Source organism: Pongo abelii, chromosome 19 (assembly GCF_028885655.2).
Source record: "Pongo abelii isolate AG06213 chromosome 19, NHGRI_mPonAbe1-v2.0_pri, whole genome shotgun sequence".
NCBI classification, from domain to species: Eukaryota; Metazoa; Chordata; class Mammalia; order Primates; family Hominidae; genus Pongo; species Pongo abelii.
In genome coordinates, this window is record NC_072004.2 from 97,108,766 (window position 1) to 97,133,542 (window position 24,777).

Sequence of the window (24,777 nt, forward strand, 5' to 3'; positions counted from 1 at the left end):
ACAAGAGACAAACATAATTTGTACGATGGAAAGTTCTGGCCTATCCTCTGACACAGACTACAAAATGAAATACACAGGAAGAGACAGACCTGACAACATGAACACACAGCCTCTTGGTAACTTAAGTTTCCCTATTTATAAGAAAATAAGACTAGAACGCTTCTTGGGGAAGCTGAAGAACTGGTGAGATACAGTTAAACCCACAGAAACTCTTATCTCCCCGCAAGACAGAGTCTTGCTCTGTCACCCAGAGTGGGAGTGCGATGGCACAATCTCGGTTCACTGCAACCTCTGCCTGCCGAGTTCAAGCAATTCTCCTGCCTCAACCCCCCAAGTAGCTGGGATTACAGGTGCCCGCCACCGCACCCAGCTAATTTTTTTTTTTTTTTTTTTTTTTTTTAAGAGTCTCACTCTGTCACCCAGGCTGGAGTGCAGTGGTGCGATCTCGGCTCACTGCAACCTCCGCCTCCCGGGTTCTAGTAATTTTTCTGCCTCAGCCTCCTGAGTGGCTGGGACTACAGGTGCACGCCGCCACACCCGGTTAATTTTTTGTATTTTTTTTTTTAGTAGACACGGGGTTTCACCGTGTTGCCCAGGTTGGTCTCAAACTCCTGAGCTCAGGCAATCCACATGCCTCGGCCTCCCAAAGTGCTAGGATTACAAACGTGAGCCAGCATGCCCTAATTTTTGTATTTTTAGTAAAGACGTAGTTTCTCCATGACGGCCAGGCTGGTCTCGAACTCCTGACCTCATTATCCACCTGCCTCGGCCTCTCAAAGTGCTGGGATTACAGATGTGAGCCACCGTGCCCAGCCAGAAACTTTTCAAAAGACCTCTTTTTAAATTCAAAATAACTTTTTAAATCAATTTCAAAAGAAGAGTGTTTTAATTCCTCACAATCTGAGAAATTCAACGAGATCCAATGCTGTCAATGAGAGCCTAGACTTATACACTAGTGGGGAAAAAATGGCCTTGTCTGAAACACTTTTCATTTGTCAATGGTTACTGTAACTTAGTTAAAAGTACAAAGGTAGTTTGAAAGAAGGTTTCAGTGCTAATTCCTAACCTATTTCTAGGCAAAGTCACCAATGATTAACAAATTTTTTTTTTTTTTTTTTGAGACAGTCTTGCTCTGTCGCCCAGGCTGGAGTGCAGTGGCACAATCTGGGCTCACTGCAACCTCCACCTCCCGGGTTTGAGGGATTCCCCTCCCTCAGCCTCCGGAGTAGCTGGGATAACAGGTGCATGCCACCACACCCAGCTAATTTTTTATTTTTAGTAGAGACACGGTTTCACCATGTTGGTCAGGCCAGTCTTGAACTCCTGACCTCGTGATCCACCTGCCTCAGCCTCCCAAAGTGCTGGGATTACAGGCGTGAGCCACTGCATGGCCACATTTTATTTTTCAAAGGAGTCAAAGGTTTCTTGGCCAGGCATGGTAGCTCAGGGCTGTAATCCTAGCAATTTTGGGACCCCAAGGCAGGAGGATCCCTCGAGCTCAGAGACCAGCCTGTACAACATAGTAGAGAACTCATCTCTATAAAAAATTTTTTTTAATTAAAAAAGATTTAAAGGCCAGGCGCGGTGGCTTACGCCTGTAATCCCAGCATTTTGGTATGCCGAGGCGGGCGGATCATGAGGTCAGAAGTTCAAGATCAACCTGACCAACATGGTGAAACCCCGTCTCCACTAAAAATAAAAAAGAAATCAGCCATGGGTGTTGGCCAGCACCTGCAACCCCAGCTACTCGGCTGAGGCAGGAGAATTTCTTGAACCCGAGAGGCGGAGGTTGCAGTAAGCAGAGATCGCACCACTGAACTCGAGCCTGGGCGACAGAGTGAGACTCCATCCCAAAAAAATAAAATAAGATAAGATAAAAAAAAAAAAAGGAGTCAACGTTTCCTAAGTTTCTCCTGGGCCATATATTCATTCCACTCATCTCCAGGTTGGGAAACATGGAGGCACCAGGAGGGCCCGACTGGAGAGATGATGGAATCACCAGAGAAAAGCCTTGCACGTAAGTGCTCGGTTCTCCTGGAGACCCATTTGTTTGTGTGTGTGAGACAGTCTCATTCTGTCGCCCAGTGTGGAGTCCAGTGACGCCACCTAGGCTCACTATGTTGGCCAGGCTGGTCTTGAACTCCTGACCTCAGGTGATCCACCCACCTCGGCTTCCCAAAGTGCTGGGATCACAGGTGTGAGTCACCACGCGGGGCCTGGAGACCTATTCTTGACAACACCTGGCAAAACTGCAGAGACTGTCACAATGCTACAGTATGAACATTACTCCTCACCCAATACTGCTAAGCTTCCCCCAGAAATCCCAAATCTTCCTTACTATTAACCAAAATGCTCCTGTCCAATGGTCAGCTTTTTCCCATCACATTTACTTTTGGGGAGAAACTTCTCACAACTTAAAGAGGGACTGGTTTTCTCTGATTTATCACTGATATTTTTTACGTTAAGGCGGAGTGTATGACAATTATTATTTTCTTTTTTTGAGACGCAGTCTCGCTCTATAGCCCAGGCTGGAGTGAAATGGAGGGATCTCAGCTCACTGTAACCTCCACCTCCCGGGTTCAAGCAATTCTCCTGCCTCAGCCTCCCAAGTACCTGGGATTACAGTGCTCCATGACGCCCGGCTAATTTTTTTTTATTTTTAGTAGAGACGGGATTTTGCCATGTTGGCCAGGCTGGTCTCGAACTCCTGACCTCAGGTAATCCACCGGCCTCGGCCTCCCAAAGTGCTGAGATTACAGGCGTGAGCCACTGCGCCCGGCCGACAATTTTAATTTCAAGTAAAAAGTGAAATCAACATCATTTACAACATTCCTTTTAAAGAGGAATTGTCAAGTTATCCTTCCAAACAAGGAGCAAAGACGGCAAGTTACTGTGTTTTCATTTTCCCAGGTCCTCTGGTGGGGAGGGAGCTCTGTAACGTCCCCATCTGCAGAGCTCCTCTCCTCAGTGACTCATGACAAGGCACTTGCTGGGAAGGGGGAGAGCAGGACGAGAGAATCAGAGGGAGATTAGGATAAGAGGTGTCCCTGGCTCTGAGAGGGGCAGGACTGGCTGGGAGTCCCTGGAATTAGACCAGGAAGTCTCCTGGAGCCGGGAAACGGGTGGGGAAGGAGGGCAGTTTCTCTTCGTCACAGTCCATTCTCCCTGCAGAAAGGCTCGGCCTCTCCCTGCCCAGGGCGGGGAACCGGGGTCGCAAGTCCTCCGGGGACGGGCAAGGACGGGAAGCAGCCGAGGGGGTGAAAGTCCCCGAGAGGGGCCCAGCCACTACAGAGAAAGCCCCGGGGAGAGAAGGGAAAGGGGCCGAGTCGCGGGGCCGGCAGGCCCGCCTCCCCCACAGGCCAAGGCCGGCAAATCTGCTGCCTCATCCCGGCGTCCCCGCTCCCGCCCGGCCGCCGCACTCACGATGCTCTCGGCCATGGCGGCTGCTCCTGCCTCCGGGCTCGAGCCCCGGGCCGCCGCCGCCTGCCGCCCCAAGGGCCTCGCAGACCCGGCCGCGGCCTCAGACCCGGCCCCGGCCTCCCTACGCCGCCGCCACCGCCGCTCCAGCTTCGCCCGCCCGGCTCCGCCAGCCGCCGACGTCCGGTGCCTCGCCCAATACGCTCCCCTCGGGCGTGCGGCCGGGAAACCAGGTTCCGGCCCCACCAACGGCTCGACGCATGCGCAGGGCGGCGCCGCTGATCCGCCCCCCCATCGCTGCAACTGGAGGAGGGGATTTTGGAAAGATGCGTCTGAGATTACTTACGCTCGTCCTCGGAAACCCAAGCGGTACAGAAAAGTCCAAAAAGGAGGCAAAGACGAGCATCCGAAGTCTCACCCAAAAATAACTACTGCTGCGTATTATAGCGTATTATAATTGGGGAAACAGCATTCCAAACTTCTCTCCATGCACAGGTAAGTAGAGAAACAATTTCAGGAAGGCAGGATCACACCTTCATGTTATTTTTTTAAAGTATTTTTTAAATTTAACATAAGAAAAACAAATGAGTTTAAACTGAATTTCAGGCCGGGCGCGGTGGCTCATACCTCTAATCCCAGCATTTTGGGAAGCCAAGGTGGACGGATCACCTGAGGTCAAAAGTTCGAGACCAGCCTGGCCAAAATGGTGACACCCCGTCTCTACTCAAAATACAAAATTAGGCCATACGCGGTGGCTCACGCCTGTAGTCCCAGCACTTTGGGAGGCCGAGGCAGGTGGATCACCTGAGGTCAGGAGTTCAAGACCAGCCTGACCAACGTGGTGAAACCCCGTCTCTACTAAAAACGCAAAAATTAACCGGACGTGGTGGCGCGTGCCTGTAGTCCCAGCTACTCGGGAGTCTGAGGCCCGAGAATCTCTTGAAGCGAAGAGGCGGAGGTTAGAATGAGCTGAGTTGGTGCCACTGCACTCCAGCCTGGGCGACAGAGTGAGACTTCATCTCAAAAAAAAAAAAAAAAAAAGACATCACTTCACAGATTCTAAGAATTTTTGGAGTTGGATGCCAGGAAACCGGAAGACCAAATGTGTACATATTGCACAACATCACAATTACTGTGACAGTTTTTTAAACTGTGTTAAATTATGTTAATTGATTAAATTATGTTAGTAATTGTATTAGTTTGCTCAGGGTGCCATTGTAACTGCCCAACAGATTGTCCTTGCCCACTGCCTAGACTTTATCAAGACAGGGGAATTGCAATAAAGAGTTTAATTCACACAGAGCCAGCTTGTACAGGTTACTGAGGTTTTATTACTACTCAAAAAAAATCAGTGTCCTTGAGAATTCAGGGATCAGAGTTTTTTTGGGTTTTTTTTTTTTTTGAGTCCGCATCTCACTCTGTCACCCACTCTGGAGTGCAGTGGCGCGATCTCGGCTCACTGCAACCTCCACCTCCTGGGTTCCAGTGATTCTCCTGCCTCAGCCTCCTGGGTAGCTGGGACTACAGGCGCACACCACCATGCCTGGCTAATTTTGTATTTTTCGTAGAGACGGAGTTTCTCCATGTTGGTCAGGCTGATCTTGAACTCCCGACCTCAGGTGATCCGCCCGCCTGGGCCTCCCCAAAGTGCTGGGACTATAGATGTGAGCCACCGTGCCTGGCTGGGGATCCGGGGTTTTAAGGATAATTTGGTGGGTATGGGGTCAGAAAGTAGGGAGTGTTGATTGGTTGGGTCAGAGATAAAATGATAGGGAGTCAAAACTGTCCTCTTGTGCTGAGTCGGTTCCTGGGTAGGGGCCACAAGATATGAGCCAGTTTATCAATCTGGGTGGTGCCAGCTGATCCATGGAGTGCAGAGTCTGCAAAATATCTCAAGCACTGATCTGTTTTTTAATAGTGATGTTATCCTGAGGAGCAATTTGGGAGGTTTAGAATCTTGTAGCCTCCAGCTACATGACTCCTAAACCATAATTTCTAATCTTATGGCTAATTTGTTACCTGAAAAGGCAGTCTTGTCCCCAGGTAGGAAGGGAGTTTGTTTTGCAAAGGGCTGTTATCATCTTTGTTTCAAAGCTAAACTATAAACTAAGCGCCTCCCGAAGTTAGTTCAGCCTACACCCAGGAATGAACAAGGACAGCTTGGAGGTTAGAAGCAAGATGGGTTCAGTTAAGTCCGACCTCTTTAACTGTAATAATTATCTCAGTTATAAGAAAATATAACATAACAAAATCTCTCACAGACTGGGAGGTGGTTTGGAATTACTTTTCTTTTCTTTTTTTTTTTTTTTGAGTCGGATCTCCCTCTGTCGCCCAGGCTGGAGTGCAGTGGCGCAATCTCGGCTCACTGCAACCTCCACCTCACGGGTTCAAGCGATTCTCCTGCCTCAGCCTCCTGAGTAGCTGGGATTACAGGTGCCTGCCACCATGCCTGGCTAATTTTTGTATCTTTAGTAGAGACAGGGTTTCACCATGTTGGTAAAGCTGGTCTCAAACTCCTGACCTCATGATCCACCCACCTTGGCCTCCCAAAGTGCTGGGATTATAGGCATGAGCCACCGTGCCCGGCCTGGAATTACTTTCTAACAGTCCTGGAAGCTAGAATCCCAGATCAAGGTGTCAGTAGACATGATTTCTCCTTTGTTTTCTTCTTTTTTTTTTTCTTTTAAGGCTGGGGTCTTGGCCAGGCGTGGTGGCTCACGCCTGTAATCCCAGCACTTTGAGAGGCTGAGGCGGGCGGATCACGAAGTCAGGAGGTCGAGACCGTCCTGACTAACACGGTGAAACCCTGTCTCTACTAAAAATAAAAAAAAAAATTAGCCGGGCGTGGTGGCAGGCGCCTGTAGTCCCAGCTACTTGGGAGGCTGAGGCAGGCGTCAACCCGGGAGGCGGAGCTTGCAGTGAACCGAGATCGCGCCACTGCGCTCCAGCCTGGGCGACAGAGCAAGACTCCATCTCAAAAAAATAAAAATAAAGAAAAGACTGGGGTCTCACTCCCATCGCTGAGGCTGGAGTGCAGTGGCACAATCGTGGCTCACTGTAGCCTCGACTTCCCAGGCTCAGGTGATACTCCCACCTCAGTCTCCTGAGTAGCTGGGACCACAAGTGCTCACAATCACACCTGGCTAATTTTTTGTATTTTTAGTAGAGGCAGGATCTTGCTATGTTGCCCAGGCTGGTCTCTAACTACTACTGGGTTCAATCAACCAACCCACCTCAGCCTCCCGAAGTGCTTAGATTACAGGCATAAGCCACTGTACCCAGCCAGGTTTATTCTTATACCTCTCTCCTTAGCTCAAAGATGGCACCTTCTCCCTGAGACCTCACATGTTTTTGCTTCTGTGCACACATCCCTCGTGTCTCTCCACGTTTCCCACCATGTGTCCCAATTTCCTTTTCTTGTAAGGATGTTGGATTAGGGCCCACACTATTGGCACTTATTTATTTATTTAGGGACGGAGTCTTGCTCTGTCACCAGGCTGGAGTGCAGCGGCACCATCTCGGCTCACTGCAGCCTCTGCCTCCTGGGTCCCAGCAATTCCCCTGACTCAGCCTCCCGAGTAGCTGGGATTACAGGCATACGCCACGATGCCCAGCTAATTTTTGTATTTTTAGTAGAGACGGGGTTTCACCATGTTGGCCAGGCTGGTCTCAATCTCCTGACCTCGTGATCCACCTGCCTCGGCTTCCCTAAGTGCTGGGATTGCAGGCGTGAGCCACCGCGCCCGGCCCCTAATGGCTTTTAAAGGCCCTGTCTCCAAGTCCCCATTTGGAGGTCCAGGGGGCTGGAACTTTATCATAAGAATGTAAGGGGCACAATTCAGCCATAACAGTGGTAGATGACAATCATTTCATTAAAAGATTACCCAGACTTTGGCCGGGAGTGGTGGCTCACGCCTGTAATCCCAGCACTTTGGGAGGAGGAGGCGGGCAGATCACTTGAGGTCAGGACGTTGAGACCAGACTGGCCAACATGGTGAAACCCCATCTCTACTAAAAATACAAAATCAGTCAGGTGTGGTGCCTGTAATCCTAGTTACTCAGGAGGCCAAGGCAGGAGCATCGCTTGAACCCAGGAGGCAGAGGTTGCGGTGAGCCAAAATTGCGCCACTGCATTCCAGCCTCAGCAACAGAGAGAGACTCTTGTCTCAAAAAAAAAAAAAAAAGGTTACCCATCCTTAGAACAGACTGAGATGGAGGCCGTGGGCAGTCCCCGTGACCGTGACCCTGGCTGTGGAGCTGCTGCAGGGCCCATGAGGTTGGGTTTGTCACCTTTGGGAAGGTGAAGGGAAGCTGGAGCCCAGAAGCTCAGCCTGCAGCTCTGGTCCTCGCCCCGACTTCCCACCTGCAGCATACCCCACTTCTCCTCCGAGGAAGATCTGAAGACTCAGAGTGGCCTTCAAGCTTCCCCTGATCCAGCCCTGTCATCTCATGGACCTCCCTCCCACCCCCATCTCCTCTTGCCCCACACAGCCAGGTGACCTTTCCTCCTAAAACTTGCCCGGTGTGCTCCCACCCAGGCATCTCACACGCACCTGAAACCCTCTGCCTGCTCCATCAGTACAGTGCCTGCTGTGCTGCACCACCCAGACCACCTCTTTGGACTGCTGAGTGTTGGTGGCTGAGTCTGGGCACAGTGGCTCCAGCCTGTAATCCCAGCACTTTGGAAGGCCAAGGCAGGAGATCACTTGAGTCCACGAGTTCAAGACCAGCCTGGGCAGCACAGCAGGACCCTGTCTCTACAAAAAAATTCAAAAATTAGTGAGGCAAGGTGGCGCACATCTGTAGTCCTGGGAGGCGAGGTTGCAGTGAGCCAAGATTGCGCCATTGCACTCCAGCCTGGGCAACAAGAGCAAAATTCAGTCTCAAAAACAAAAACAAAAACCAGGAAGGAGGTGATCTGGTGGGGGGACGCTGTTTCATTCATGCAGTGAACAAGCCGGGGGATAGATTGGCGCTGGGGCTGCCCATGGGTCTCTTGGGATTGGGGTTGTGAACCAATTTGCCAGGGTCTGATTCCCTGGTTGGGAGTTGATGGAGCGGCCGCTGACCCTGCAGAGCTGAAGTCCGAGTGGGGGCCTGCAGTGAGAGCCACAAGGCTGGCACCCAAACATGCCTGCCCGAGTCACACCTGCGCTGAGCTTAGGGGACCCACAGAGCCAGGGCTGGGGAGAAATGTATCTCCACAAGCAGAGGCCGCCTTAAGCTCTAAAATGTGATTCTTCACATGACTCAACTGTGACTCCGGCATCTGGGTGGGGCTCGCAGCTCCCCCATTCCCATGCCCGGGGCTGCACTGTTCACAGACTAGCCCAGGGCCGTGGTCAGGACCAGCCCAGCAGCCCAGCCACAGAGGAGCCAGCGAACCTCTCCCGGCGCCTGTGCTCGGGGCTTTCTGTTCCAGCGTCAAGGATGGAGGAGGGGGAGAGGAGCCCCTTACTGTCCCAGGTGAGCCGTGCCAAGTGGCCTTGCCCTGAGGTTGGAGATGTCCCCAGCCCTGAGGTCCTAAGGGAAGTCCCTGGGCTGGGTTCACACCCACCCCTGCCCCTGGTGCCACCCCACACCTCAGTGCTGAGATTGGGTCGAGGGGGTGGTTCTAGGCAGCCCCCTCCCCCTTCCCCACTGCACAGTTCTCTCAGCCCCATGCTGGCCTCTGGTCAAGGGATCTGCTGGATCTCCCTGAGGGCCTTGGGGGCAATCTTTGGCTCAGGGTGCAGGAGGGGGTGAAGGCAAATGTCCCTTGCAGCCAGCCTCCAATGGCCTCTGGCCTCCAGTGGCCCCAGTCTGGCCAACGAGGCACTAGCAGCCTGTCCTTTTGCTTCTAGTGACTTGTTGAGGTCTTGGGGGTGATAAATAACCCTCCTCTGGGGCTGGGCACAGTGGCTCACTCCTGTAATCCCAGCACTTTGGGAGGCTGAGGAGGGAAGATTGCATGAGCCCAGGAGTTCAAGACCAGCCTGGGCAATGTAGCGAGACCCTGTCTCTACAAATTATTTTATATATATATATATTTATTTAGATTCACTCTGTCACCAGGCTGGAGTGCAGTGGCACAACCTTGGCTCACTGCAACCTCTGCCTCCTGGGTTCAAGCAATTCACATGCCTCAGCCTCCTGAGTAGCTGGGATTACAGGCACATGCCACCACATCCAGCTAATTTTTTTTAGTCGAGACAGTTTTTTACCATGTTGGCCAGGATGGTCTCCATCTCCTGACCTCGTGATCCACCCGCCTCGGCCTCCCAAAGTGCTGGGATTACAGGCATGAGCCACCGTGCCCGGCCTACAAAAAATAATTTTAAAAAATTACCGGGACATGGTGGCAGTGCCTGTAGTCCCAGCTACTCAGGAGGCTGAGGAGGAAGGATGGCTTGAGCCCAGGAGTTTGAGGCTGCAGTGAGCCGAGAGCCTGACGCTGCAATCAGCTTCTTCCTGGTGAAACTGGATTGGAATGGGATCCTTGCCCAGCACACAGCCATGGCTTCTTTTTATTATTTATTTATTTTTTGAGATAGAGTCTCGCTCTGTCACCAGGCTGGAGTGCAGTCACACGATCTCTGCTCACTGCAACCTCCGCCTCCCGGGTTCAAGCGATTCTCCTGCCTCAGCCTCCCAGGTAGCTGGGATTACAGGTGTGTGCCACCACGCCTGGCTAATTTTTTTTTTTCTTTTTTTTTTTTTTAGTAGAGATGAGGTATCTCCATGTTGGTCAGGCTGGTCTCGAATTCCCGACCTCAGGTGACCCACCCGCCTCAGCCTCCCAAAGTGTTGGGATTACAGGCCTGAGCCACAACGTCCAGCCCGGCCATGACTTCTTATTCTCCTTTTTAAAAAAAACTCTGTTCCCGGCAGAACTGGGCATCTGCGGGGCTGCCTCTTCCCCCACAGAGAGAGACCAGCAGGCCTTTCCTGCCAGTGGGCCAGGGGGTCCCCTCTGAAGGCCCTGCAGCCCCCAGAAGGTCTCCCTGGGCTCCTGGGCACCCTCCTCCCTGTCCTGGGAGTCTGCTGGGCAGGGCACTGTCCTGTCCTCGGCAGCAGGGCCCAGTGCCGTATCCACCCTTGGTGTGGGCTGTTGGTGGGGCCAAATGAATGGGTGCTGGGATGTGAGGACTGGTTTCAGAGGGGAAAGGAAAGGGCAGCCATGTGGGCCAGCCCTGTGGCTGGTGAGGAAGCCCCTCTACACAAGGTGCATGCTGCAGGTACACACGGACTGATCCAGACAGACGCTGTTTCAAACTCTGGGGAAGCAGCCCCGCCTGTGTGCTGCGGGAAAGCCAGGGCGGCCCTGACCTGGGGAGGCTGCAGCAATCCACACATAGGACCGGGAGGGAGTGGATGTGTTCACTGAGCACCGCCCTGCTTGGTCTTCACCACAGCCTTTCAGGGTCTGCTCATCACCCTGTTCTAAAGGTGGGGTCCCACCAGAGCTGGGATCTTCACTGCCCCTTCTGCTGCCCAGCCGAGTGGGACGGCCCTGAGGGCCCCCTGCCCCTGGCTATCCGCATCTCTGAGCTCCAGTTCTGCCCTCCGCCATCCGGCACCCTCCCATCCCTCGAAGGCTCTGCCACCGTGCTCTTCCCTGACCCTCACCAGTTGTCACAGAGCCTGGATGAATGCGGTCTCACCCTGTTCCTCTTCCCTCTGCAGGAAACTGCAGGCCAGAAGCCCCTCTCTGTGCACAGTCCACCCACCTCAGGCTGCCTAGGTCCAGTGCCCAGGGAGGACCAGGCAGACGCCTGGGGCTGCAGCTGCTATCCCCCGGAGACCAAGCACCAGGCCTTGAGGGGCACCCCCGGGAAAGGACCAGCCCCTTCACTCTCCACAGGGAGCAGCTGCGTCAAGTATCTGATCTTCCTCTCCAACTTCCCCTTCTCCCTGCTGGGGCTGCTGGCCCTGGCCATCGGGCTCTGGGGCCTGGCCGTCAAGGGGTCTCTGGGAAGTGATCTGGGGGGGCCCCTGCCCGCAGACCCCATGCTGGGGCTGGCACTGGGAGGGCTGGTGGTCAGCGCAGTGAGCCTGGCTGGCTGCCTGGGCGCCCTCTGTGAGAACACCTGCCTGATACGTGGCTTCTCCGGGGGCATCCTTGCCTTCCTGGTGCTTGAGGCCGTGGCAGGGGCCCTGGTGGTGGCCCTCTGGGGCCCACTGCAAGACAGCGTGGAGCACACCCTGCGTGTGGCCATCGCCTACTACCAGGACGACCCAGACCTGCGCTTCCTCCTCGACCAAGTCCAGCTCGGGCTGAGGTGCTGCGGGGCTGCCTCCTACCAGGACTGGCAGCAGAACCTGTGAGTCTTGGAGTGGGCGAGGGACAGGGCCACCACAGGGTCCCAGAGGCCACACACCCTTGTGTGTGTACACACAGTCACTCACACGTAAATACTCATTCGTGCATGCCCACATGTACATGCATATCCACACTGGCACATCTCATGCTCACACACCTACACGCTCCTCTACACTGACATGAACATGTTCTCGTGCACACACAAAACAGCCTCATGCTCAGGCACACACTCACACTCAAACATGTTCATACACACACGTGTCATGCACACAAGTATAGGGGTGCTTGCCTCTCCTTGTTCCATGGGCTCAGGGCCCCAATCAGCCCTGCGGCCCCCACAACCTCCAGTGTGACTCTGTTCCCCCCGCCAGGGCCAGGAGGACTACCCAGGAGCTTAGTGGAGAAGCTCAGCCCGCAGACTTAGAAAGTCATTTTTCTGCTGGGCACGATGGCTCACACTTGTAATCCCAGCACTTTGGGAGGCTGAGGTAGGCGGATCACCTGAAGTCAGGAGTTCAAGACCAGCCTGGCCAACATGGTGAAACCCCATCTCTACTAAAAATACAAAAATTAGCCAGGCATGGTGGCAGGCACCTGTAATCCCAGCTACTCAGGAGGCTGAGGCAGGAGAATGACTTGAACCCAGGAGGTGGAGGTTGCAGCCAAAACCGCACCACTGCACTCCAGCATGGGCAACAGAGCGAGAATCCATCTCAAAAAAAAAAAAAGGCCAGGCGTGGTGGCTCACACCTGTAATCCCAGCACTTTGGGGGGCCAAGGCGGGCGGATCACGAGGTCAGGAGATCAAGACCATCCTGGCTAACACGATGAAACCCCGTCTCTACTAAAAAATAGAAAAAATTAGCCGGTGTGGTGGCAGGTGCCTATAGTCCCAGCTACTCAGGAGGCTGAGGCAGGAGAATGGTGTGAACCCGGGAGGCGGAGCTTGCAGTGAGCCAAGATTGCCCCACTGCACTCCAGCCTGGGCGACGGAGGGAGACTCTGTCTCAAAAAAAAAAAAAAAGAAAGAAAATGACTTTTAGGTGAATTCAGGACATTATTCTGGAATCTGACTCTACAGTTTCCCTCCACCGTGAGTGTCATTAAACGCTGTGCATGTAGGATCCAGTGCAGGATTTTCTTATATTCTGCTCAAGGGTAGCTGTCTTTTTTTTTTTTTGAGACGGAGTCTCCCTCTGTCGCCCAGGCTGGAGTGCAGTGGCTCGATCTCGGCTCACTGCAAAGAGGGTAGCTGTCTGTTTTATCAGCTATCCCCAGTGCATGCACACCCCGAGCAGCACCTACTCTCCATGCCACACCCAGGACAGAGGATATGCACTCTGTCTCCCAAGCCTTCTTGGTGCATGTATCCAGGGGCAGCTGAACACAAGAGATGAAGTCATAGGCGACCCTGAAAACTGGCCATCGGGACCCAGCAGTGGCTAACAGGCAGGTCCTTCCAGACTCTGCAAAGCACCACATAGGTTGGTTTTTGGCCACGTGTGACTGGGTTGGTGGCAGCCCTCCTAGAGTGTTGTGATGCCACGTCCGCTGCTGGCCTCGACCCCATCCCCTGCCTAAGTGGGGCATACTCTTCTAGAGTGGAGAGGGCATGGGGATGAGCCTGCAGGTCTGCTGGGCCCGTGTGCAGAGCCCCGGACACCAGTGGATGCCTAGGGCACCTGGGGACTCCCTGACCTGGGCTGTGATGAGATCAACACGCCCTAGCCACCCTGGGAGCTCCTCCCCCGCCCCTGCTTTCTGTCACTGCTGGGTACTGCCTCTCAAGCCCTTGTTCTTCCCAGCAAGACCTGTGGACCATTCCAGAAGCCTCTGCCAGAGTTCCATCCACCCTCCCCTGCTCCAACTCTACCTTCTCAATGAGCTCAGCAGCCTCTGCGGAGGGAGGTCCTCTTATCAATGCTTGTCTGTTCCCCCTTCAACCGTCTCACTAAGTATCCTCCTGCTAGTCAACACAGCCACCACCCCTACCTGCAAGCGCAAGGACTGCCATGCACAGGGATACGTTATAGAGAGCCAGGTGCTGTGTATGTCCGTGTGTGCAGGTGTGTGCGAATATGAGGACGTATGCACGTGTGTGCCCGTGCCTGTGTGGCCACGGAAGGGTGAAGGTGGGTAGGCGACATTCGCCTCTGTGCCTGGTCCCAGAAGAGCGGGCCCTCCCCGCCGGAACTGACGACTCCATACACCTTGCAGGTACTTTAACTGCAGCTCCCCCGGGGTGCAGGCCTGCAGCCTTCCCGCCTCCTGCTGCATCGACCCCCGCGAAGATGGAGCCTCTGTCAACAACCAGTGCGGCTTCGGGGTCCTGCGCCTGGATGCGGACGCAGCTCAGAGAGTGGTGCACCTGGAGGGCTGCGGCCCGCCGCTCCGGCGGTGGCTGCGCGCGAACCTGGCGGCGTCGGGCGGCTACGCAATCGCGGTGGTGCTGCTGCAGGGCGCGGAGCTCCTGCTGGCCGCCCGGCTACTCGGGGCCCTCGCTGCCCGCAGGGGAGCGGCGTACGGCCTCGGAGCGCGCGGGGAGGACCGCGCTGTCCCCCAGAGCCCCAGCCCCGGCGCCCCGCCCGCTGCCAAACCCGCCCGGGGCTGAGCGCACGCCCCGGGGTCCGAGGCTGCCACGCAGAGAGATACAGGGGGCGCCTCCGCCCGAGTAAAATGCGCTCCCTGCGCCGCCGCCGCCTGATTTCGCTCGGGCTTCGGGAGACTTCGCCGCCGGACCTACCCAGCTAGCTCACGCCGCTCGCTCCGCGTCCCCCACGCCAGCCCCCAACGGAGGGCGCCCGGCGAAGCCACGGGACTGGCGGGAGGAGCACGCGGGGCCGGAGGAAATCCTGGAGCTGACCCTCACCTCCGAGCCCCCACTTCCACCCCAGCCGCACAGTTCCCACCTCCTGGCACCTCCCTCCCCTGGGGCCGCCACCCCTTCTGGGCTCGTGATGGTGGAGCTAAGGTCCAGGCCTCTCCCTCCTGAGTGCATTTTTGGGGAGATAGTAAACGTTTTATTCGGGTGTATCATTCATACAGTAAAGACACCAATCTTCAGAGGCAGCGTGGGGAATTCTTACCCATCTAAGCCCGTGAACCACCACAGGTCCGAGCGGGGAGTTCCAGCCCCTGACGGCGCGTTCAACCCCAAGTCAGCCCTGCTCTGACTACATTGCCAGGGCCAGCGGGGCCTGTTTTGGGCTTTCACATAAGTGGAATCCCAGAGGGTCTGTGCAGAGGCAGATCTGGCCCTTTCTGTGAGTGGACTGGTCCATGTGAACAGGGGCTAGCTACTGTGAGGGCCCCTGCTGCTGGGCCAGCTTGCAGAGCTCTTGCTTCCCCCTGGATGTGGTGTCAGGAGTGGGATCTTGGTTACAAATGGGCATGTTTTGTTTTTGTTGTTTTGTTTTGAGACAGGGTCTCGCTCTGTCACCTAGGCTGAAGTGCAGTGGCAGGGTCTCAGCTCACTGCAGCCTCCGCCTCCCTAGCTCAAGCAATCCTCCCACCTTAGCCTCCTGAGTAGCTACAACTACAGTTGCCCGCCACCACGCCCAGAAAATTTTTTGTGGTTTTTTTATTTTTATTTTTTTGAGATGGAGTTTCGCTCTTGTTGCCCAGGCTGGAGTGCAATGGCACGATCTTGGCTCAGCACAACCTCTGCCTCCGGGTTCAAGTGATTCTCCTGCCTTAGCATCCCAAGTAGCTGGGATTACAGGCATGCGCAACCATGCGCGGCGAATTTGTATTTTTAGTAGAGACAGGGTTTCTCCATGTTGGTCAGGCTGGTCTCGAACCCCTGAGCTCAAATGATCTGTCCACTTTGGCCTCCCAAAGTGCTGGGATTACAGGTGTGAGCCACGGTGCCCAGCCTCATTGTTGTTATTTTCTTTTTTGTTTGTTTGTTTGTTTTATTTTTTGAGACGGAGTCTCGCACTGTCACCCAGGCTGGAGTGCAGTGGCACGATCTCAGCTCACTGCAAACTCCGTCTCCTGGGTTCACGCCATTCTCCTGCCTCAGCCTCCCAAGTAGCTGGGACTACAGGTGCCTGCCGCCACGCCGGGCTATTTTTTTTTTTTGTATTTTTAGTAAAGACGGGGTTTCACCGCGTTTTCCAGGATGGTCTCGATCTCCCGACCTCTTGATCTGCCTGCCTCGGCCTCCCAAAGTGCTGAGCTTATAGGCATGAGCCACTGTGCCCAGATACAGCCAGTTTTAATGGGCACTGTCTAAGGACGAGCTGGCTGGGTGCTCTGGGGGAGTTGCTAGTGTCACTGTGCCTCAGTTTCTCTCTTGTGAGGTGGGAGTAGGAGCTCTGGCCTCGCGGCGTGTGGTGTGAGCCATGTCCAGTCTCACCTTCTCTGTGAGGCCTGCTCCAGCCACCTGCACACTTCATTGACTGTGGCCCCTGGGTGTGCACCAAGGCCTTCTGCCTTGACCCAGCCATGGCCTGACATTGCGTGTCTTGGGGCCACCAGCAAGGCTCAGTGAGGGTGTGAGCCCAAGGGCTGTCTTCCCGCTCAGTCAGGCCAGCCCCTCCTGCCCCACTGCCCACTGTTCACCCATGTGCTCCTGCTCAAATGACCCCACCACAGGCCCTGTCCCGTGCACAAATACGCCACGGACAGGCGAGGGCACACTAATTTTATTTTGAAATAGGGACTGCAAGGGCGGGCCGTATTGAGAAGGATGGCCCCCTGGTGCGATGAGCGTGGGGCCTCATCTGCTCACCGTACATGCCCTGGAGTCCTGCTACCCAGCATGTCCCAACCAAGGGCACCCCCCTGGGAAGGGATGCAGAGACGGGAAGCTTCTCTGCATCCCCTTACAGGCAGGACAGGGGGCTGGGGTGCAGAAGCACTCTGGGGAGACCTGCCCTAGCTTTCCAGCTGGGAGGAGGGGACGATCCGGGGTCCAGCAGGCTCCCGGGCTGGGGTTCACTTCCCGTTCTCCCAGGGAGTGGAGACTGGCCAAGCCTCTCTGTGGGCAAGACTGAGGGGTGGGCCTGTGTCTCCAGATGTTGAGCAGGGCCTGGCCAGCCCCTGAGGGGGCATCCTAGAGGGAGGTGGTGGGCTCCTGGTGACTGGTATTAATATGTAGGGGGACACCTGAGGTTGCAGTCCCACCCTGGTGTCCAGGTGCCATCTGGGCTAGGGAGGCGTCTCCTCAACAGGAATCCTGAGCAGGGTTTAGAGCACAGCGGGCAGGAGGGGGAGGGTCTGGACCTCAGCAGGGCCTGGTGCTAGATGATGCCATATTGGGCCAGCTCGTGCAGCTCCAGGTGGTTGAAGGCCTCCCAAGGGCAGATGACCGTGATGTCTGTGGGAGAAATGGGCCCCAGATTAGAGAGGATCCCAGGGCCTAGGGACCCCCCATCCCCTGTGGCCTTGTTTCCCACAGCCCAGGTGTAGCCCTACAGTGTGCTGAGCAGGGGCGTGCGGACGCTGGCGTGGGGCCCTCCTCTGGGGACACACTGGCTGTGGGGGAAGGAGGGAGGGTGCAGCAGGTCCAGGGGAGGGAACCAGAGGAGGGTGGGGCTTGCTGAAGGGGGAGGAAGCAGCGAGGGGTTCTGTTCTTTCCCAAACTCCTCCCCTTACCTGGTGCAAGTGTCCCAAATGGAAGCAGCCCCACCCTCCATATCCAGTGGATCTGGAGCTCAGTGTTGGGGGAAGAAGTGATGGACAGGCTGGGGGTCCCTAAGTGAAAAGCAGGGGAAGTGGGGGCCGAGGTGTGCTGCAATGGGCCCTGGGCGTGCTGGGTGTGCCTGGGGGAACCTGGGCAGACCTCGGGTTGGTACTGGCAGCCATCGTACCTGTTCCCAGGCCTTCCATTCCAGGGATGTCGTCCCCAAACCTGCAAGGACAGAGCAGTCAGGGACATGACCGGGCCCAGCCCTGGCTCAGTCAGCCTGAGGCCCGAGGTCATCTCTAGCCTTCCTAGGAGATGAGGCATTTGGCTGGGAGCCCAGTGGGCAGAGATGCGCCTCCTCCCCAACCTCCTAGGGCTTGGTGGGCCTGAGAAGGCTTCCTTCACAGACCCAGGGTGAGTCTGCTACCCAGAGCATCATGGGGCTGAGGCCTAGAAAAGGAGGTGCAAGTCCCAGGATGCTGGGCAGGTGCGTGCCCTGGGGGAGCACAGAGGGGATGTGTGGTTGGTGCAGGGTCTGAGTGTAGATTCGTGAGGATGGCTTGTCTGTGAGTGTGCCTTACGTGTGCATATGTGGAGGTGTGAGCGTGTTTGTGCACGCACATGAGAGTGTCATGCCCGTGTGTGCGCACACGTGTGAGTAGACACTCCTCGGTGCGTTGATGGGAGCACAGTGCCTGTGTGCGCACACGAGTGAGTGGACACTCCTTGGTGCGCTGATGAGAGCGCAGTGCCCTTGTGTGCCCATGTGTGAGTGGACACTCCTTGGTGTGCTGATGGGAGTGAGGTGCCCGTGTGTGCACATGTGTGAGTGGACACTCCTCGGTGCATTGTGCCATGGCTGTCCCTGGGTGGCAGTGGTTGTATTTTTTTATTTTTGAGACGGAGTCTCGCTCTGTCGCCCAGGCTGGAGTGCAGTGTCGTGATCTCGGCTCACCGCAAGCTCTGCCTCCCGGGTTCACGCCATTCTCCTGCCTCAGCCTCCCGAGTAGCTGGGACTACAGGCGCCCACCACCACGCCCGGATAATTTTTTGTATTTTTTAGTAGAGATAGGGTTTCACCTTGTTAGCCAGAATGGTCTCGATCTCCTGACCTTGTGATCCACCCGCCTCGGCCTCCCAAAGTGCTGGGATTACAGGCGTGAGCCACCACACCTAGCCGTTTTGTTTTTTTGAGATGGAGTTTTGTTCTTCTTGTTGCCCAGGCTGGAGTGCAATGGCAGGATCTCAGCTCACCACAACCTCTGCCTCCCGGATTCAAGCGATTCTCCTGCCTCAGCCTCCTGAGTAGCTGGGATTACAGGCGTGCACCACCACCCCTGGCTAAATTTGTATTTTTAGTAGAGACGGGTTTTTCCATGTTTGTTAGGCTGGTCTCAAACTCGCGACCTCAGGTGATCTGCCCACCTTAGCCTCCCAAAGCGCTGGGATTGCAGACATGAGCCACCACGCCTGGCCAGCTGTGGCTGTATTTTCAAGCATGGTTGGCAGTAGCAACTGGAGCGGGTGACAGGAGCCCCCAATTCCCCTTCCCCCTCCTCCATCCCTGCTGAGGCCCTCAGGCACCGCCCTACCTACCCCAGCTGCGAGGCTGGGACCACTCACCCAGTGAAGTGGCCCCAGGCCCTGCCCCGCCCTCCCCTTCCTGTGCAGCCTCGGGCCGCCTCATCCCTTTCAGAGGCCCCATCCCCCAGCTCTGCTTACCCTTGGACGCCTTTCTTTGGGGGCTTGCTCTTGAACTGCCTGGTCTGTCGCTGCTTAAATTTAGGGGGCCCTTTCCTGGGGGTGACAGGTCCCCCGGCCACCCTGGTGGCTGACCGGAACTCAGCCTTGGGCGGTTCCAGGTTCATGGCGAGGCTGACGGAGACACTGCGGCAACCTTGGCTCCTGGACTCCCTCCTGCTGCAGTCTGGGGGCAGACCAGGCCCGGGTCCCAGTCAGCCCTCCTGCTTCCAACCCTTGTTGGGGGTCTCAACTCACCGGTGGAGGGGCTGAGACCCAGCCCTGCCAGCCCCAGCGTCATCCAGAGAGCAGCCCCTGCAATCTGCCCTGGGGTAGCCAGCCTGCCAGCTCTGCTCGGGCCCATCCGCACACTCCCATTCCCCTCGCCTAGTGGATGCCCCCCTGCAACGCTGGCCACACACAGCTCCCGGCTCTCCCCTGTCCTGGCCTCCCTCACTCCGGCCCACAATCCACAGCAAACCAAGCCTTCCAACCTGTGGCAGGTCCTGAGCCTGGAGTCCTCACCACCTCCCCGTGGGTGACCACTGACAACCTCCTGCCCCTTCCCCTGCGTTCCCCACCCCAGGGGAGCGTGACTCAAGTTGGCATTTAACTGCTACTCTGGGTTGGGTTTTTTTTTTTTTTTTTTTTTGAGACAGTTTTGCTCTTGTTGCCTGGGCTGGACTGCAGTGGCACTATCTCGGCTCACTGCAACCTCCGCCTCCCGGGTTCAAGTGATTCTCCTGCCTCAGCCTCCCGAGCAGCTGGGATTACCGGCGCCTGCCACCATGCCCAGCTAATTTTTGCATTTTTGCATTTTTAGTAGAGACGGGGTTTCACCATGTTGACGAGGTTGTCTCGAACTCCTGACCTCATGATCCACCCGCCTCAGCCTCCCAAAGTGCTGGTATTACAGGCGTGAGCCACCGCACCCAGCCCAGCTGCTACTCTGTTGAAAGTCCTCTGGGGCTCCTGCTGGGAATGGGATGAGACCCAAGTGGCCCCTCCCCAGCCTGCCAGGCCCAGCAGAGGAGCCTGCCTCTGAGCTGCCCTTCCTGATGGTTAGTGAGCTGCTTCCATCTCAGGTCCCCGCTCAGGGAGGCCTCCCCTGAACCCCCGCCCTGCAGCCACTGTGTCCTCAGGTTCTGATTTGCCGCTTCTCATCACGCGTTGAGTTAGCCCTGATTCCAGGCTGGTGGGCATCTCCCAGGCTATTGCCCTCTGATTCTTTTTTTTTTTTTTTTTTGAGACGGAGTCTTGCTCTGTCACCCAGGTTGGAGTGCAGTGGCGAGATCTTGGCTCACTGCAACCTCCGCCTCCCGGGTTCAAGTAATTCTCCTGCCTCAGCCTCTGGAGTAGCTCAGATTACAGGCATGCACCACCACACCTGGCTAATTTTTCTTCTTTCTTTTTTTTTTTTTTTTGAGACAGAGTCTCGCTCTGTTGCCCAGGCTGGAGTGCAGTGGCGCGATCTCGGCTCACTGCAAGCTCCGCCTCTTGGGTTCATGCCATTCTCCTGCCTCAGCCTCCCGAGTAGCTGGGACTACAGGCCCCTGCCACCACGCCCGGCTATTTTTTTTGTATTTTTTAGTAGAGACGGGGTTTCACCGTGTTAGCCAGGATGGTCTCGATCTCCTGACCTCGTGATCCGCCTGCCTCGGCCTCCCAAAGTGCTGGGATTACAGGCGTGAGCCACCGCACCCGGCCTTAATTTTTCTTTGTGTTTTTAGTAGAGACGGGGTTTCACCATGTTGGTCAGGCTGGTCTTGAACTCCTGACCTTGTGATCTGCCCACCTCGGCCTCCCAAAGTGCAGGGATTACAGGCGTGAGCCACCGCACCCGGCCTAAAAAAGTTTTAATACCTGCCAAAGTAGCCCCCTAGGATCCTATTCCAGAGCTGTGGCTGGAATCTCACCCTCTTTTTTTTTTTTTTTTGAGACGGAGTCTCGCTTTGTCGCCCAGTCTGGAGTGTAGTGGCACGATCTCAGCTCACTGCAAGCTCCACCTCCTGGGTTCACGCCATTCTCCTGCCTCAGCCTCCCGAGTAGCTGGGACTACAGGCGCCCGACACCACACCCGGCTAATTTTTTTTTTTTTTTTTGTATTTTTTAGTAGAGATGGGGTTTCACTGAGTTAGCCAGGATGGTCTCGATCTCCTGACCTCGTGTTCTGCCCACCTTGGCCTCCCAAAGTGCTGGGATTACAGGCGTGAGCCACTGCGCCCGGCCAACGCCTCTGATTCTCATTGATGGGTTTATTATTGCTTTCTGCCTCTTGTCTGTGCTTTGTGGTTGGGGTGCTGTCAGTTCCCCTCACCCACTCATGGAGGCATCCCTGAGCCCCTCGGCACCATGATGGGCACCCCGCAGTGCTGATGGAGAATGACCCACAAAATGGGGGGCAGGGTTCCCAGGCACGGCGCCCCTGGGAAAGGGGCCTGTCTCAGAGATGCGGTGCTGAGCTGTGAAGCCCTGCGTCCCCCAACCCCACTTCATAGAGGGACAAGCTGGGGCTTGGGGACGGAGGGTGCTGGGCATGTGTCCCCCCTGCTGGGGGAATCACCAGGCCCTCTCTGTGTCTGCAGCCAGCTCGGGGAGCAGGGTCACCCGTCTGGCGTGGCATGACTGAGTGGCCTCGGCTGCTCTGGACGAGATCAGTGTCCCTGCACCGCTGCACAGGGTGGCCTCTCCTCCTCCTCTCCCTGCAGCCTCTCCCCAGATGCCCTAAGCCCCAGTGACCTGGGCCAAGGGCAGTTCAGCTTCCCCTAAGCCTATTAACAGCAGAGGGGGATTCCTAATCTCCCAGCGAGCTGCTGTCAGCTGCACATGCTGCCGGAAGGTTCTGGAAGGAGGCACATGACACAGACAGGAGGGGCTGCTTGCCCGCCCTGGATGCCCCAGGGACCACCTCTTGGGGTCCCCTTTCCTGCCCCTGGTCTTTTTGGCTGGGATTCCTGACTTCAGCCCTGGGCTACCACCAGCTGTTTGCCAAGCTTCAGGTGTGAGAGTGATCAGAAAGCAAGGGCAGGTGGCCCATTCCGGGGAGGCAGGCTCTGCAAGGGGTGCTGGGCACCTAGGATTGGGGTGAACCCTGCCATGGCACCTTCCCTCACTAAGGTTCAGCCTCTGTCCCCGGGACCGGGACCAGCACCAGCACCAGCCTGCGCAAAACCAGGACTCAGGAGCCCGGTGGTCCCAGCTGCTCAGATCCCATGGCACCCAATCCTCATATCCTAGACAGCACAGGCCCCGTCCAGCTGCTTCCCCAGCCCCGGGACATGGGCTGTCCTGGGCAGCTCTGGGCCCTGATGGAGCTCCAACCATCAGATGCCATCCACGTGGAAACTGCTGCCTGCGCTGCCCTGGCCCGACCCAGCCTGTGACTGGCATCCACTCAGGTCAGCTGAGCCCACGTGGCCTGAGGTTCCCAGACCATCACTGGCCTGGGGATGGTGGAAGCACTGGTTACTGTGGGGGAGCAGAGGAGGTGGTTGGCTGGGAGTCCTCTCTGAATAACAGGGTGGTGGGTAGGCTTCTGCAGACCCGGACCTCAGCCACGGTGGTAAAAGCCTGTCAGCTCCCTGCCCCCTGGGTGATGGGCAGACCCCCACTAACTCACTGGGGGAAGTGGCTGCCAGGAAAGACAGCGGGATTGGCCACTACTCACCAAGTGCAGGGCAGGTCTCAGGGGGCTGTGCTATGAGTGCTGGGCCTTCCTCCGCAGGGTGCCAGCCTGGGCATTTATCTTGCTGCTTCGTGAGCTGATTAGGCATCTCAGTGTCATGCTAATGAGATTGTTGGGCCCCGAGGGGGGGCACAACCACCAAAGGTTCAGGGGATGGGGAGGAGGGGCTCAGGTGCCGTCAAGGGCTCCAAGGAAGGACACCTGGCAGATGGGGCCGGGACAGGGAAAGAAGTGTGACCTTGAACAGCCAGGCTCCTGCAGCTGCCTATCTTCCAGATGGAAGCAACCACAGTGGCTGCTGTCTTGGGCCTCCCCACTGCCTTTCCTGACCCCGCCTCATCTCTGAAGGGCCCACCTTCATGGTCCCCAAAGCCCTCTGCAGCCTGGCCCTCACCCGCTGCTGTGGCCTCACATCTCGCCCCTCCCAGCCCAGGGCCTTTGCACCTGCTGCTACTGAAACCAAATAAGGACCGCCCCCCTTAGGGGCCTGTGGGTCTTCCCAAGCACAGAAGCAAGGACAATGTTGAGTTCCTTCAAGGGCAAGCCAGGCCCCCAGCCAGCCCCGAGAAGTAAATGAGCAGCCGATCCACAGGAAGGTCACAGGAGCTTAGAACAACAGATGGAAGCCAGAGGCCAGAGTCCCAAGAGTCTCCATAGAAGCAAACCATGCTATCTTAGCAGGTGCCCCTCAGTTGTTTTCCAGAAACAGGGACTCCCACCAAATGGGCGTGCTGGCACACAGACCTCAGATGAGCGGGAGCTGAGGACTGGCCTCTGACCACCCTTCTCTTACCTAAATTTCTTCCTGAGGGGTCTGGTGGAGGCCATGCCCACAACCCAGGGCTAACATTCTTTCCTGCGGATCCCAAAGTTTTAGACAAAGATTCACTTCGGCACCAAATCAGAAAACCTTTGAATCCACCTATGACCCATGGTCCCCGGCTTCAAGATCTCCTTGCTATTTATGCCAAAACCAGTGTACAACCTCCATGTACTGATTCATGACTTTGCCTGTGATCTCTGCCTCTGCACCTTTAAAAACCCATAACTCAGGCCGGGTGCGGTGGCTCACGCCTGTCATCCCAGCACTTTGGGAGGCTGAGGTGGGTGGATCACAAGGTCAGGAGATTGAGACCATCCTGGCTGACATGGTGAAACCCCGACTCTACTAAAAATACAAAAATATTAGCCGGGCATGGTGGCGTGCACCTGTAATCCCAGCTACTTTGGAGGCTGAGGCAGGAAAATGGCGTGAACCCGGGAGGCGGAGCTTGCAGTGAGCCGAGATCATGCCACCGCACTAGAGCCTGGGCGACAGGCTCTAGAGTGAGATTCCGTTTCCAAAAAATAAATAGATAAATAAATAAATAAAAACCCGTAAGTCAGCCGGGAGCAGTGGCTCTCAAACGGCGCTTTGGGAGGCTGAGGCAGGAGGATCACTTGAGGCCAGGAATTCAAGACCAGCCTGGACAACATAGTGAGACCCCCATCTCTACAAAAAATAGAAAAAATTAGCTAGATGCAGTGGCTCACTTCTTATTTTATTATTTTATTTTTGGGACAGAGTCTCATTCTGTTGCCCAGGCTGGCTGGAGTGCAGTGGCGTGATCTCGTGATCTCGGCTCACTACAACCTCTGCCTCCTGAGTTCAAGTGATTCTCCTGCCTCAGCCTCCTGAGTAGCTGGGATTACAGGTGCGTGCCACCACGCCCAGCTAATTTTTAACATTTTTAGTAGAGACGGGGTTTTACCATGTTAGCCAGGATGGTCTCAATCTCCTGACCTCATGATCTGCCCGCTTCGACCTCCCGAAGTGCTGGGATTATAGGTGTGAACCACTGTGCCTGGCCACAGTGGCTCACTTCTATAGACCCAGCTACTTGGGAGGCTGAGGCAGGAGGATTCCTTGAGCCTAGGAGCTGGAGGCTGCAGTGAGCCATAGTCAAACCACTCCAGCCTGGGGGACAGAGTTAGACCCTATCTCTGAAGAAATATGAAAAT

General features: G+C 55.9%; 3 protein-coding genes across 4 annotated transcripts in view; 1 reads left to right on the forward strand and 2 right to left on the reverse strand.

The window, feature by feature from the left end:
• NPLOC4 (NPL4 homolog, ubiquitin recognition factor) overlaps positions 1-3,609 on the reverse strand; it is an 80,840-nt gene extending 77,231 nt beyond the window's left edge. The window contains exon 1 of the mRNA XM_009252138.4: positions 3,424-3,609. Coding sequence (XP_009250413.2) covers positions 3,424-3,438 — 15 coding nt within the window. The 5' untranslated portion in view covers positions 3,439-3,609. The remainder of the gene's footprint in view (positions 1-3,423) is intronic.
• Positions 3,610-3,676: 67 nt separating this feature from the next.
• Positions 3,677-14,782, forward strand: TSPAN10 (tetraspanin 10). 2 transcript variants are annotated; one of them, XM_054537401.2, is made up of 4 exons: positions 3,677-3,912; positions 8,704-8,883; positions 11,083-11,720; positions 13,937-14,782. In XM_054537401.2, exons 2-4 carry the CDS (start codon positions 8,848-8,850, stop codon positions 14,328-14,330), a joined length of 1,068 nt encoding a protein of 355 aa, XP_054393376.1. In that variant the 5' UTR covers positions 3,677-3,912; positions 8,704-8,847; the 3' UTR covers positions 14,331-14,782. The 2 variants fall into 2 exon arrangements, with proteins under 2 accessions (XP_054393376.1, XP_009250414.3); XM_009252139.4 differs by having other exon boundaries at positions 8,742-8,883.
• Positions 14,783-15,762: 980 nt separating this feature from the next.
• On the reverse strand, positions 15,763-23,408 carry PDE6G (phosphodiesterase 6G). Its single transcript, XM_009252146.4, has 4 exons — positions 22,759-23,408; positions 19,074-19,278; positions 17,536-17,576; positions 15,763-17,042 (listed from the first exon to the last, which is right to left on the reverse strand). Exons 1-4 carry the CDS (start codon positions 22,862-22,864, stop codon positions 16,966-16,968), a joined length of 429 nt encoding a protein of 142 aa, XP_009250421.1. The 5' UTR covers positions 22,865-23,408; the 3' UTR covers positions 15,763-16,965.
• Positions 23,409-24,777: the final 1,369 nt, after the last annotated feature.